The following is a 12558-nucleotide window of genomic DNA, read 5'->3' on the forward strand; positions in this document are numbered from 1 at the left end:
GTGCCATGGTGATGCTGAATCACTTGAGTGTCGAGGATCCAGACGATGGCTCTCCACTGCTGCCTGAGGCGGCGGACACTGAAACACCCACGCCTGCCTTCTGCAGACAGCGAGGGATCACAAAGACCGACACCAGGGAGTTTTTCCTCCGCAGGTACATCTCTGCAGGCACTGTATTTATTTTTATGATTACTGTTATTCAATGCTATGACGCTCTCTCTCTCTCAGGAGTGAGAACCTCGCCCTCAGCCTGGTGCTGCTGATCGGATGCTACTCGGCTATTCTGATTCCTGCATATCTCCCCTCTGATAGAGTGGCAGCTCTCAGTGAACACGACCAGAATCTGGTACAGATAAACATCTTAGCAACATGTTTTTTTTTATAATTTCTTCCCAGACTAAATCTCTCCGTTTGCCCCTCTCGTCAGGTGTTACTAAACCAGTCAGCCTCCCTGCTGTCAGGTCCCTGTCAGCCTGGCTGGTGTCTGAACCACCTCAAGCCCTTGTCGTGCTCTGCAGGCCTCCTGGACATCCCCGTGTTTGTGCAGCAGGACGGGCCCGTGCCCTGGGATCGGTCCCCTCCTCTGGGGCTCCAGGGCAGCGAAGAGCATCTGGCCCTGGCTCTTGCATCTCTGCCTCAGCCGGGCCTGCCTCCGTCATTGAGGAATACGGGGAGCTGCAGGCGATGTGTGGTGGTGGGCAATGGAGGCGTTCTGCATGGGAGCCATCTTGGAGCCCACATAGATCAGTATGACATCATTATCAGGTAGAATGTAAAGACATTCTAGTGTGACAGACTATGGTGGAGAAAACGCCCTTCATTAAGAAAACACAATCCGTTTCATCTCTGCTCCCAGGCTGAATAACGCTCCAGTGTCTGGCTTCGAGAAGGACGCCGGCTCCCGCACCACCATCCGGATGGTTTACCCAGAGGGAGCGCCTCACTCTGCAAACGAGTACAAGAAGACCACCATGGTGGCCCTGGTGGTGTTTAAGAGCTTGGACCTGGACTGGCTCACGTCCATCATCACCAAACAGCCTCTGGTGGGTCTCTACATCACAGGAACGCTGTCATACATAAGCCGCTAGTGTCACAGTAACACCAATATCACATGATCACACTAACTGGTTCGACATCTCCTGTGTTGTTGTTTTTTAAATAGAGCTTCTGGTCCAAAATCTGGTTCTGGAGGGAGGTGGTGGATGATATTCCACTGAGCCCAGAGAGCTTCAGGATCCTCCACCCGGAGATTATTCACAAGACGGGACAAGTCCTACAGAAATATGCTCTGAGACAAGGAAGCGTGAGTTCCAACATGCTTTTCTCATGCTTCGTTGTGAGCTTCCACACAACACCGCATGCAGAAAGGAACACAAACATTGGCACAACTGTGTGTACTAACCTGAATAATGTATGGATATGAGCCAGGCTCATGTATTGACGATAACCCGGGGAATTAAGGGAGTGAAAGATGAGCAAACACAACCTTCAGCTCAAGAGGACATGACCAATCGTACTGCGTCTCCTCTCCTCGTGTAGATGATCCCAACCCTGGGTGCCAGCGCCGTGGTGATGGCTCTGCAGCTGTGTGACCAGGTGAGCCTGGCAGGGTTTGGGTACGACATGCAGCACCCGGAGGCCAGGCTTCACTACTACGAGGCCATACGCATGGCCGCGATGAAGGCTCAGGTACGTTTAGATTGCGACACAACGGGATGAATTTTTAAGGCTCACGAGCCTCGTGTTTGGATTTAGTTGTGGCTTATTTTTATTATCATCATCATCCAGGTGGTGCATGACGTCAGCGCTGAGAAGCTCTTCCTGAGGGACCTGGTGGCTTCTGGAGCCGTGACCGACCTCACAGGAGCTCTGTGAGCCAGCAGGGCGGACGTTGATAATGTACTGAACTCCACATGCACTCCTCCTCCATAAGTACACCCTGCTGGAAGAATCCTGCACGACTGACCTTTAAGTTGCTCACAGTCTAGAGGGTTGACTGACGAGGGAGCAAACTAAACGCCAAGACGAGCTCGTGATTGGCGAGACTAAACTTAGCGTATCTCGTCACCGGCGGTTACGAGTGTGGTGATTGTCATGGATGAATAATTGTGCCATCACACATGGGAACGCGTTCAGCGATTGACTGGGTTTTGTAAAATGCAGCGCTATGTCTATTCTGTTTACAATAACTCAATAAACAAATGAACGTGAGACTACTGATATTTATTGTCTCCAAAGAAATAATCCATATTAAAAGGGAGACGTACCGGTGCATGTTTCATTCATACAAGTTATGAGGCGAGCAGTAGGAGAGAGCAATGGGCAGCATGTGCATTTATAAAAAAATTATCAGCTGCAAATTTTAAAACGTGAAAACAAAACTTACAGTATTAATAATAAATAGCAAACAGGTCAGCATTCAAAAATATATGATCAAAGTTAAGATATTCTCAATGTACTTCATACAAGTTCACAAGTGCACAGTGGTGTTTGATTATCATAAACGCAAGAGCTTCCAATGAACAACGTTAGGTGACCTAATCATCGAATAAAAACATATCTACAGAAGTGGGCGTGTCTTCAACAGTGGGCGTGTCTACAAAAATGGGTGTGTCTATAAGGGTGGGCGTGCCTACAGCAGTGGGCGTGTCTTCAACAGTGGGCATGTCTACAAAACGGGCATGGCTTCAAAAGTTGGCGTGTCTACAAAATGGGCGTGTCTACAGCATTGGGCGTGTCTACAACAGTGGGTTGCGTGACGGCTCCCACAGTTTGCTTGCCAGCTGCCTGCAGTGCTGGAGGATGATCTCGGAGGGGATGACCCCCAGGTGAACCGTCAGCAGCTCGTAACACTTCACCACCTCGCCCTGGTGATTCTTGCTGTAGTACCGCAGCAGCTTCCTGCACGACACATCACGTTCTACAGTTGGCACCAACTCTCATTTCGGATGCATAGATGGATCTGTTTGTTGGTGGCGCGCGGCGTGGTTTTACCTGTAGTAGTCCCAGGCAAGCATCCCGATGGGGGCGGAGTCATCGGGGAGGACTGGTAGGTCCCCTGCCTCTAACTTGAAGCCCTGATGATCAGATATACAAATTCTTAGATGCTGTTTGTTTGTTTTTTTTACAGTATTGCGGGGTGCTTCATTGATTTTTTCGTTATTGTCATGACATGCCAGCAACTAACCGTTTCATTTTCAAACCAGAGGAAGTAGCAGAAGTAGAAGTCTCCGTCACGCAACGTGACCGTGGAGTAGCCCTTCTGGAGATAGCGCCGAGTGGTGCTGACCAGGCTCCACACCTTCATGCCGGATTAGTAAAGAGAAATTAATTTAGGGCAAATGTTGGAGAAATATGCTTATTCGCTTTGTTACATGCAGGAATATTTCTCGCCATTAGCAGTAACTTCCTGGAGTCTCCACAGGTTGCCTGGCAACTGTTTCCCCATTTCCAGTCTCTATGTTCTCTCTCTCTCTCATACATATAGAGCCAGTTTGCTAAGCAGAGTACATTAATTGCTTTTAAGACGTGAACGTCTGGGGTGCTTGACCTTGCTTTTGATGAACTGAGCCACCGGTCCCTTCCCCAGCTCAGACGTGCTGCGCTCCGTGATGTTGAGCGACGGCGCAATCATTTGGCCGCTGGATCGGTCCACGCAGATAAAATGGATGAGGCCGGGGAAATCCTCCAGGTAAGTGAGATCAGCTGGGTCAAGATCCAACACACCCGGGACAACAGGGACTTACGTTTCAGAGTTGTTCAAATAAGCACGCACATCCAGAAATGTTACAAATTCACACAAGAAGCAGGATTATTTTGACAGGATATGACACCATGGTGATATTCCTCTTGCTTTTCACCAGAAGGAAATCCTTCCAGTCCATCAGTTTCTCTCTGGGAGACAGTGTGAGAGAAGAAGAGTAGAACAGAAAGAGAATAAGACATGAACAAGGGTGGATATCGTTGTAGTAAAAACTAGGCACAACATTCTAAGTGGACTGATACACACTGCACCATGGTCTGGGCTCGTTCCTGCAGACCGGGGGAGAGACGGCGAGGAACGTCGGCCGGTCCAGAATCAATGAGGAAGCACTGTCTGTATATGCCACACAGCTGGGTCTTCATATCCTTACACAACGGGATGAGTCTAATTCAAAAACATGAACGTAATCATTCAGAAGGAGCGCCCCCACCGCGTTGCTATTACACATTTTGGCCAGCAGAGGGCTGCAGCGGACTTACTCTTTGGAGAAGCCAGGTCCTCCTCTGGCAAAGGCCAAGTTCTTGAACTCTGTCCAGACATAGTGCAACTGTGCAGACTGTGAGGGAACACAAGCACATTTCATTTGCATATATATAAACATTGAAAATATTCTCTTATGATGAAAGCATTTTAAAACATTAATTTAGCTAAGGTAACTTGTTATATTAGGTGCTTATACTGAATATTCAGTTGGTTTATTCAAGTTTAGAGGGTGGTAACCAAACACACGTTGGAAAAAAGATTGTTTTGTATTCTAATTCTAAATAAAGATGAACAGTTCTCTGTTAAAAAATAGTTTTTCACAGCATACAGGAACTATAAAGTGTTTCACGCTTTGTATAAATGAAACTGTAATAAAAAAGGAGCATAAAAGGAAGATTGACTCTAGACTATGATATAAAAATACAATATTTTAGAGTAAATTATTCTTATTATTGTTGAGTATTTGTTAAGAAAATATAGCTACACATGAAAACACATACCTGTATCTCACTCGGCCCCAGGGCTTTGATGAATTTATCCAGCTTGCTGCGGATTTCGTGTATAGTGGGCTGGCCTCTCGTGGCAGCAGATCCCTCTTGGCCTTCATTTAAACGCTTCTCCAGTTTGGCGAAGGCCTCCAAAAACGTATACACCGACATGGCCACTGCACTGGTGGGAATCTGGCAGAGACGAGAATAGATGTGTAAGTGGTTCTCCAAGGGAGCAAAGATGTGTTGTTTATAGTGTGAACACTGCAGTGTAGTTAAACAAGTGTGTGTGTGTGTGTGTGTGTGTGAGAGAGACTGCGACGCGACGACTGAGAGGGAGGAGATTGCTGTGCACGTGGATGTGTGTCGGTGTCCACAAACCTTAGTTAGAAGCACAAGTGAGATGCCGGGCCACAGCGGCAGACAGTACATGGAGTGAGGCATCATGGGATACAGCCCGTCTTTGAGGGAGACTTCCAAGAAGACTCTGCGAGGGGTCGAAGGGTCGGGTGGAGGAACTTCCAGAGTCTGCAAGCTGTCCTCTGCCATCTGAAGACATTATGGTCGTGTCCAGTCTCATTGAAAGCAGTCGGTTCACAATGAATCAGGATTAGGTTCACACTGAGATGGACCCTCACCTGGACGTCTGGGTCCACAAACTCAAACACAGGTGTGCTTCCTCTCACTGGTCTGCCTCCTGACACACATCACGAAAACACACCGTTGTTATTACACTGTAATAAGAGAACCACTGCTCCCAATTTGAATACACAGACTCTTCCACACAACCCACCCGAGCTGCTGGAGTCCAGGTCTGTAGGGGAGGGCTCCGGCGTGTAAAAGCTTTCTGGACCAGAACCGGACGTACTCTCGATGTCCTTTACAGGAAAAACACACAAAATGCACAGGGACCGACAATAAGCAATCAGAAACAAGGTGACATCGTGTGTGAGTGGCTGTCGACATTTTCTACCTCAGGATTGGGATCATCCACGTCCATGTTGCTAGGATACATATTCTGTGCCATGATGATGAGGGCCAGGAGGTCGGAGGTGCAGAGCGTGCTCGCATTGTGGCTGGAAGGAGCAGCAAAGAAGATCCCTCACAAAGAATTATTCAATGGATTCAAATGAAGCCTCTTCACTGACTATGAAATAGGGGTTTAAGGACGTGTCGGTACCTGGAGTAGAAGGCGAGCAGCTTGGTGTGAACCAGGATGAAGGCGTGCAGCACCTCCTCTCCTGCTCTCTCCACACTGCTGTTGAGCTGCTGAACTAAACGGCGCTCCAGGAACTCGATGCACTGCTCGCACAGCGTGGGGTGGATCAGCCTCTCCACCGCCTGAGAGAGGGAGGAGAACGCACATTAGAATGAGCAGAAAAGGGCTCTCTTTTTCTTCTTTTTTTTTTTTAAATAAAAATTACTGTTTACATTTTAGGATGATAATTTAAATGTCAAGCTGAAGATTGTAGAGTAGACAGCGATACAGACACGGCTTGAACCATCGGCTTGTCATTCACACCTAACCACTAAAAACTAATGTTGTATGTTTCATAGAAATAGTTCAACACACATTAACAAGGAAACAAAAGGGAGCAGATATATGATATAAGATATATGAATGAGATTATATATATAATATAAACACCCAATTTAAGGATTTTCTATCTGTTTCTGCCATCTAGTGGTTAAAGTTTTTACATCCAGAATCTGAATGAGCTTCACTTATAAATAATGTGTCTCAAAAAGAAATTAAAAATCTGTGAGATTGATGGAAACAAAGAGCCAAATATATATTGTTGAGCATGAAAAAGACACTGACACTAGAAATATGACAGAGTATACCCCTAAATAATAATAATAATAATAATGTGTGAGCATTTTCATAACACTGACAGCTCAATAACGTCTCTGGCTTTGCTTTATTGCATACAGGACTCCTGTGGGGACAAACGTATTATCTGAACTCCACTATAAAGCTGTGTCTTTTGTTATTGTCTTGTCCTCATATAACATAGGAATAAGAAACGCTACAAAAAAACAAGTGATAATTGACTTTAAGGCCTCGTACGAAGTAGCAATGCACTGCACCTCCACTAAGAAGCTCTGGTCGTTCTCTCGGAGGTGACTGTAGGTCTCCAGCAGGCTCTGGAGAAGCTTCCACAGCCGCGCTCGCTGCTCCGTGTCCTGAGGCCGCAGTCTGGTGACAAACACACAGGTCACACATGAACCAGGCGCCGCGTTGGAAACCCGTGTCAACGAGGAACACACAGAAGGTCTTACTCTCTCCTGAGGAGGTGACTGCTGAGGGTGACCATGCCGAACATCACCTCGATAATCTTCTTCATCACATAGACCTTCCTCCTCAGGTCGCCCTCCCCCTCCTCGCCGTCTCCATTCACAGCGATGTAGAGACACTCGTCGAACTGAGGAGGACACGAAGCGGCCTCATGAGGAACGGCATGGAAAACTAAGTCAAAGATGGTTGTTTTAAACTGTTCACTCCAGGGAGGGAAGACCTCTTTGGACCTCACACGGAATGGACCAGAAACAAAAGTGTGTGTCACGCGCTGCATGAGAACAAAGGCCGGTTTGATTCCTTAACGAGCCTCACATGACGCTTTGCTGTAAGTCTTCATTTAGGTCACAGCGCTCCTACTGTTGGCAAAGCTCAAGAATGCAGGAATGTGCTTTTCTTTAATGGATATGAATGGATAAACTAGCCTGTGGGATGTGTGCAGGGGGTGAAAACGGGTATCGGTGTGGAAGTCACCTGGTGTAGGACGTAGATGTGGTTGTTTTCTGTGGTGAAGGAGGTGTAGCTGTCACCCAGCCGGTCCAGCATGGTGATGCTGGAGATGATGACGGGAGCAAACAGAGTGCTGATGCTGTCCTCAAAGGCAGGAAGCTGAACCATCACAACAAAGAAAAGGAGAGAATACATTAAAAAAAAAAGAAAAAGGTGAAGAGTGATCGTAACAGAAGCCAGTTTAAAGGAAGCTTTGTTCACTTCCTCCTTTACCCCATGGCCGTCCTCTTGAGACGCCCCGTACTGATCCTGGACATTCTGCTGAAATTCTGCGTCGGTCCAGTAGAAGAGGACCTCGGCGCTTTCACTGGCGATCAGCAAGCACTTCATCTGGACCAGAGATGCACTCCTGTCCCGCTACGCTGTGGCGTCCTACGTCCTCCAACCACGCCGCATGCTTTATGCTATTAAGCAGAAGGAAACAAACGACATATAAAACGGTCTGGAACATTATTTTTCACACAGCCTAGTTATGAATACATGGAGCAACTGATCGCAAGGGGGAACTATTTCCCACAGTCCGTCGCTCTTTGAGCTAAAATAAACTATTATATTTTATTAATGACAACCTCTGTTGAGAGACTAAGACCTGAGCTCTCTTTTGGTTATTTTTAATTTATCTTTGCTATTTGGGCTTATTGGGACCTGATAATTATAAAAACTAACTAAGCATCCTCTTTAGACATGATGTCGTTTTGTAAGTGTTCACGAATGTGAACATCGGGCCCCCGTTAAGCAGAATTAAGCATTATAATTAATATAATAATAGTAATAAATTAAACAATAATAATAATCATAATAATAATACATTTTATTTATAGGAACCTTTCAGAGCCCTCAAGGAAACTGTACAGTGAATAAAAAACAACCAATAAAATACAAAACAAACAATAAGTTTAAATAGTTCAGATAGGACGGTTTAAATTAGACGGTGCGATTTCAATCATAGGGAAAAGGCCGTTTTAAACAGATGGGTTTTGAGTGTGGGTTTGAATAGTGGGCGTGAAGTGACATTTCTGAGGTCAGGTGGTAATGAGTTCCAGTGCCGGGGGTTAGAGCGGCTGAACGCTCTGCTCCCCATTAAGGTATAGACAACCCAAAATGTGATGATGAGGTGTTAAGGTTAACAAAAGTAAGGTCAGAGGGGATTTCAAATAAGACTCCACTGTTATCACATTCACTGATGCTGACTAATGAGATATATATTAATAACACATACAGTATATTGTCATTCTCAAGGAAAGGTTTGCTGTGTGGAACTGGATCAGCGTTGGAGACATCAGCCTTAATTTGGTGATAAATGGGTGACGACGCTTATTAAAAATCTACAAACAACTAAAATGTCTGGACTTCAAGGCCAATTTGCAAAGATGTTAACGATCATAAGAAGAATGCCATTGTGAAATCTCCCTGCTCTGCTCTCTTCACCATAGCAAGGCAGACAAAAAAGGCTATTGCGACACTTCCTTAATGTTGCCAACCAACATCAAAGCTGAGAACTCGGCCTGCAGCGCTGAGAACTTCATTTGGTGTTAATGTGGCATGAGAACTTGTGATGAGAACTCTTTTTTACAAACCAAACGAAACGAGCAGATTAAGTAATGAAGCCAAGCATGAGTTGCAGCCCTGCTGTATAGGAATCAGTTAAATCCAACATTCAAAATCCTGCTTTTACATTCATCTATTAACAAGAATAATTTAAGGATATAATGTATAACAACAAATGGGGATACATTTTTCTGCATTACTTTTATTATTTTAATAACATTTCCCTGTTTATACTTTTCATAGGGCTGCTACTTTATCTACAGTGAGGTATTAATACTTTTACGTAAGTAGTATTCTTGCTATATGAGCCTGTGTAGAGCTCACAGGGTCCATCCAGCTGATCTGTTCCGATCCTTAAACTACATCCCGTGTTTTACCTGAAGCCTCGAGTAACTTCCCCTTACCAAAACTAGAACTCCGCTGGCGCGTGCTCACGGTGCACGCGCAGCACAAACACACACACAGTTATACTTCATGTCAGGACTCACTCTGGGTTTCTCTGGAGATTTCCGAGCCCGCATCTCAGTCCGGTGTCTCCGGCGTCCAACTCCCCTCCTCGGCTCGGCTCGCGCGTACGACTCAACGCCGTCCTGTTTCCTCCAACGGCGCGCGCGCCGCCCAGTCACGTGACACTAGCTGCAGGAAGTTCGCGCTGATCTGAGAACAGATAGATACGTCAAAGCTATTGAGAGGAGGATGTCTTGTTCGTGGATCAGAGCTGGTAGTAAAAAAAAAAAAAAAAGAAAGGAGGATGTTCTTGTCGACGGGCTGCTCTCCTCGAGGAGCCCCGGTGTTCCGCGAGGCAGGGAAAACAGTCACGTGCTCGTGTTGAATGTGGGGCACGTGACCGAGGGGCTGGCGGGGCAGGGACAGTTTGGTATTTGTGGAATGCAGTTTAATGGTTGAGATTAGAGTTGGTCATGTATCTCTAAGAAAAGTACACATAATAAAGTAATCCTTTAGGGAAATATGTAGGAATACAAAACACATTTTCAGATTGAGTTTTCTCTTTGACACGTATATATACAAAATATATATAAACATTCAAGTTATTAATTTATTGCTTTCCTGCAACATGCATGGACCTGAAAACATTAAAAAAAAGTCACTCAACTCACAAATGTAGTATTTTAAGTAATTCCATAGTAATATTTGAACTAAACACAGCAAAGCAAAACATTAAAACTACTATTAATTTGTTTAAAAATGTTTTTTTACTCTGAACTCAATATCGAGTAGCCTCCCACATTTGTTCCAATAGGTCTTTCCTGGTTCACATTACATGTATGCTGCTTACACACAGATACACATTCACCAAAACACCAGGATGTTTCTCGGACAATGTTTTGATGGCTATAACAAATCTGTGTTGTATCACAATATTCAGCGCAGAATGTATGCTTGGCTCCTGAGCGGAGCAAAGAACCCCATAGTAACATAAATATTTAGGTTTTATTAACCTTGCTTGGGTCAAAATGGTCCAAAATGCCAAGAGAGCTCCAACGTTGCGGGCCAAAGTCTAATCTAGTCCATCGGTTTTCTGCGGATCCAGCATTCATGGAAGTCTTATTTAAGCTGACTCCTGTATATACAGAGTAAACATGGAGAAATCCTCAGTGTATGCTAACGGGGGGGAAGGGGGCCTTGCATGTCTCAAAATGGATCACAGAGTGTAAACAGTGTTAGGCAGGCCTGGGTAACGGTTACCTCCACTAAGGAGGCACTGTCACGCAGAAGTGGAAAGACACGGCACAGTCCGCCCGAATCACAACACAATTAGCTTTCACCAGGGGGAAGTGACGCTCAGAGGTTGTTATCTCAACGTACAGGTTTATAGGAGCCAACGTTTGCCAAACAAAAGCCTCTCGATAAGATCCTGGTCTGAAAATCGCTCATTGATCGATGCCGCGTGGTCGGTTATTACTCGCAGGTCAAGTATACTCAACAAACATACGTTTGATTTTAGTAAAAGCAATCGTTTCAAACTAGAAGTCATTTAGAAAATGTGTCGTATCAAACATTTGAACACTAACAACCCATTTCAAGCAATTTTCTTGAGAAAGTGCAGCCCTGCACGTCTGACACATTCTGCTAAATGTGCACACATCACATGGACGGCCTTGGTGGTGATGAATCAGATTTGTCGGCCTGAATGGACCAGGTGTTGACAGCTCTGGTTTGATTCCTACACGGCCTGTTTGAAATGAACCACACGCGAGATAGTTCCTGAGATTCATTTCTCACATAAAAGCAAAAAAAAAAAAAAAAAAGCCCATTTCACACGAATGGAGCTTATAAAAAAAGCATAATTAATGCTTTGGATGGCAGCTCTTGAAGGGGCCGCCAGCGTTAATGACTCGCTGACATGAAACCTCAGTGTAGTTCAAGCCTGGTTTCACTTTCTACAGAAATCAATTCAGATATCATGCTGGTGGGGGAGAAAACGGATCAAACATTTTATTTTTTTTTAGTCAAAGGTCACACAAGATCCTTCATCTTCCCGTCTACATGTTCCTACCGAGCAGATGCCAGCATGTCTATGCAATCAGCAGACACTGAGCCAGTTCTGGCCCGGCTTCAGTCTGTCTGGGCCAAAGCTGAGGTCTGGAGGTTTTAGCCCCATCCCGGCTTCATGTTTCCCATCAGCAGCTGTCTCATGCAGTGACAAGACAGCACTACAAAGACTTGCTCCAGCTGCTTCCACATCTGGGGCCAAAAGAGTGTAACAGTTTGTGCGTATGTGTAAGAGTGTTTAAGGACTCTGCTAGAATCTGTCAGGTTTTATTGACAGGTTCTTTCTGTAGGAGGGCATATGTGCTTTTATTTGCGCTCCTGTGTGAGTAATTATCACATCCTCTTACTTCTTTGTTTCCCCTTTCTTCTCATCGGGACCATGTGCTTCTGCTACATCCTGTTACGGCCCGAGAATGGCATTGCTCAATGTTAATTTGCATGATTGGCAGCTGCTGAAACACAAGTATCGTCTCTTGTGTGCAACTACTGAGTTCACAAGCAAAGTTTTAATTCATTTGATCAGTTAAAAAAAAGCAAAATCTGACTAGGAATGCATTCCATGCTTTAGTGTAGCTTGTGGAATGAGCAATTTGTCATTTTATTATATATATACATGCGTAAAAAAAGACAACTTCTTAGGTATTTGTAGGTGTTTATTATCAATGTAAACTTTTTTTTAAGAAAAAATAATATATAGGCACACTTTACATATTAAAATAATGCTCTCCAAAAGAAATATGAACATCTCTACATGAACTATGAACAAATATTGTTTATCCTCAACATGTCCGGGCACTGAGCCTGCTCTTGCTTATCTTCCACCGTGTAAGAGTGTAGAAATGTATTCATTGTTCTTATTCGTGTCAATACAGAGAACATGAAGTCTTTACTCACTCTGAGCTTTTATCTTGAGAATAACAAGTCAATCTTTAAATAAGATGGTTACATTTATT

The 12558-nt window shown here is 44.8% G+C and overlaps 2 protein-coding genes across 2 annotated transcripts; one reads left to right on the forward strand and one right to left on the reverse strand.

Annotated features, from left to right (window-relative positions):
• st3gal7 (ST3 beta-galactoside alpha-2,3-sialyltransferase 7) lies at positions 1-2207 on the forward strand. Its single transcript, XM_084020995.1, has 7 exons — positions 1-154; positions 229-346; positions 428-765; positions 857-1043; positions 1163-1303; positions 1540-1689; positions 1789-2207. Exons 1-7 carry the CDS (start codon positions 6-8, stop codon positions 1873-1875), a joined length of 1170 nt encoding a protein of 389 aa, XP_083877121.1. The 5' UTR covers positions 1-5; the 3' UTR covers positions 1876-2207.
• hps1 (HPS1 biogenesis of lysosomal organelles complex 3 subunit 1) lies at positions 2203-9869 on the reverse strand. The gene is made up of 18 exons (XM_084020992.1): positions 9580-9869; positions 7757-7947; positions 7508-7642; positions 7018-7160; positions 6826-6934; positions 5915-6075; positions 5708-5810; positions 5528-5612; positions 5373-5431; positions 5116-5283; positions 4747-4926; positions 4243-4319; positions 4010-4147; positions 3829-3894; positions 3551-3695; positions 3188-3301; positions 2995-3077; positions 2203-2901 (listed from the first exon to the last, which is right to left on the reverse strand). The coding sequence occupies exons 2-18, from the start codon at positions 7871-7873 to the stop codon at positions 2739-2741; spliced, it is 2046 nt and encodes a 681-aa protein (XP_083877118.1). The 5' UTR covers positions 7874-7947; positions 9580-9869; the 3' UTR covers positions 2203-2738.
• Positions 9870-12558: the final 2689 nt, after the last annotated feature.

This window comes from Eutrigla gurnardus (genome assembly GCF_963514095.1).
Source record: "Eutrigla gurnardus genome assembly, chromosome: 11".
Classification (NCBI taxonomy): Eukaryota; Metazoa; Chordata; class Actinopteri; order Perciformes; family Triglidae; genus Eutrigla; species Eutrigla gurnardus.

What these genes read in the sequence shown, in the direction of transcription:
- st3gal7 (XM_084020995.1), top strand. Translation starts at nt 6, where the DNA reads ATGGTGATGCTGAATCACTTGAGTGTCGAGGATCCAGACGATGGCTCT. An exon ending in GTGAACACGACCAGAATCTG is followed by an intron (nt 347 to 427) that starts GTACAGATAAAC and finishes CCCTCTCGTCAG; the next exon opens with GTGTTACTAAACCAGTCAGC. An exon ending in CAGTATGACATCATTATCAG is followed by an intron (nt 766 to 856) that starts GTAGAATGTAAA and finishes CTCTGCTCCCAG; the next exon opens with GCTGAATAACGCTCCAGTGT.
- hps1 (XM_084020992.1), bottom strand. Translation starts at nt 7,873, where the DNA reads ATGAAGTGCTTGCTGATCGCCAGTGAAAGCGCCGAGGTCCTCTTCTAC. An exon ending in CTCAAGAGGACGGCCATGGG is followed by an intron (nt 7,643 to 7,756) that starts GTAAAGGAGGAA and finishes GTGATGGTTCAG; the next exon opens with CTTCCTGCCTTTGAGGACAG. An exon ending in ACCAGAGCTTCTTAGTGGAG is followed by an intron (nt 6,076 to 6,825) that starts GTGCAGTGCATT and finishes TCCCTCTCTCAG; the next exon opens with GCGGTGGAGAGGCTGATCCA.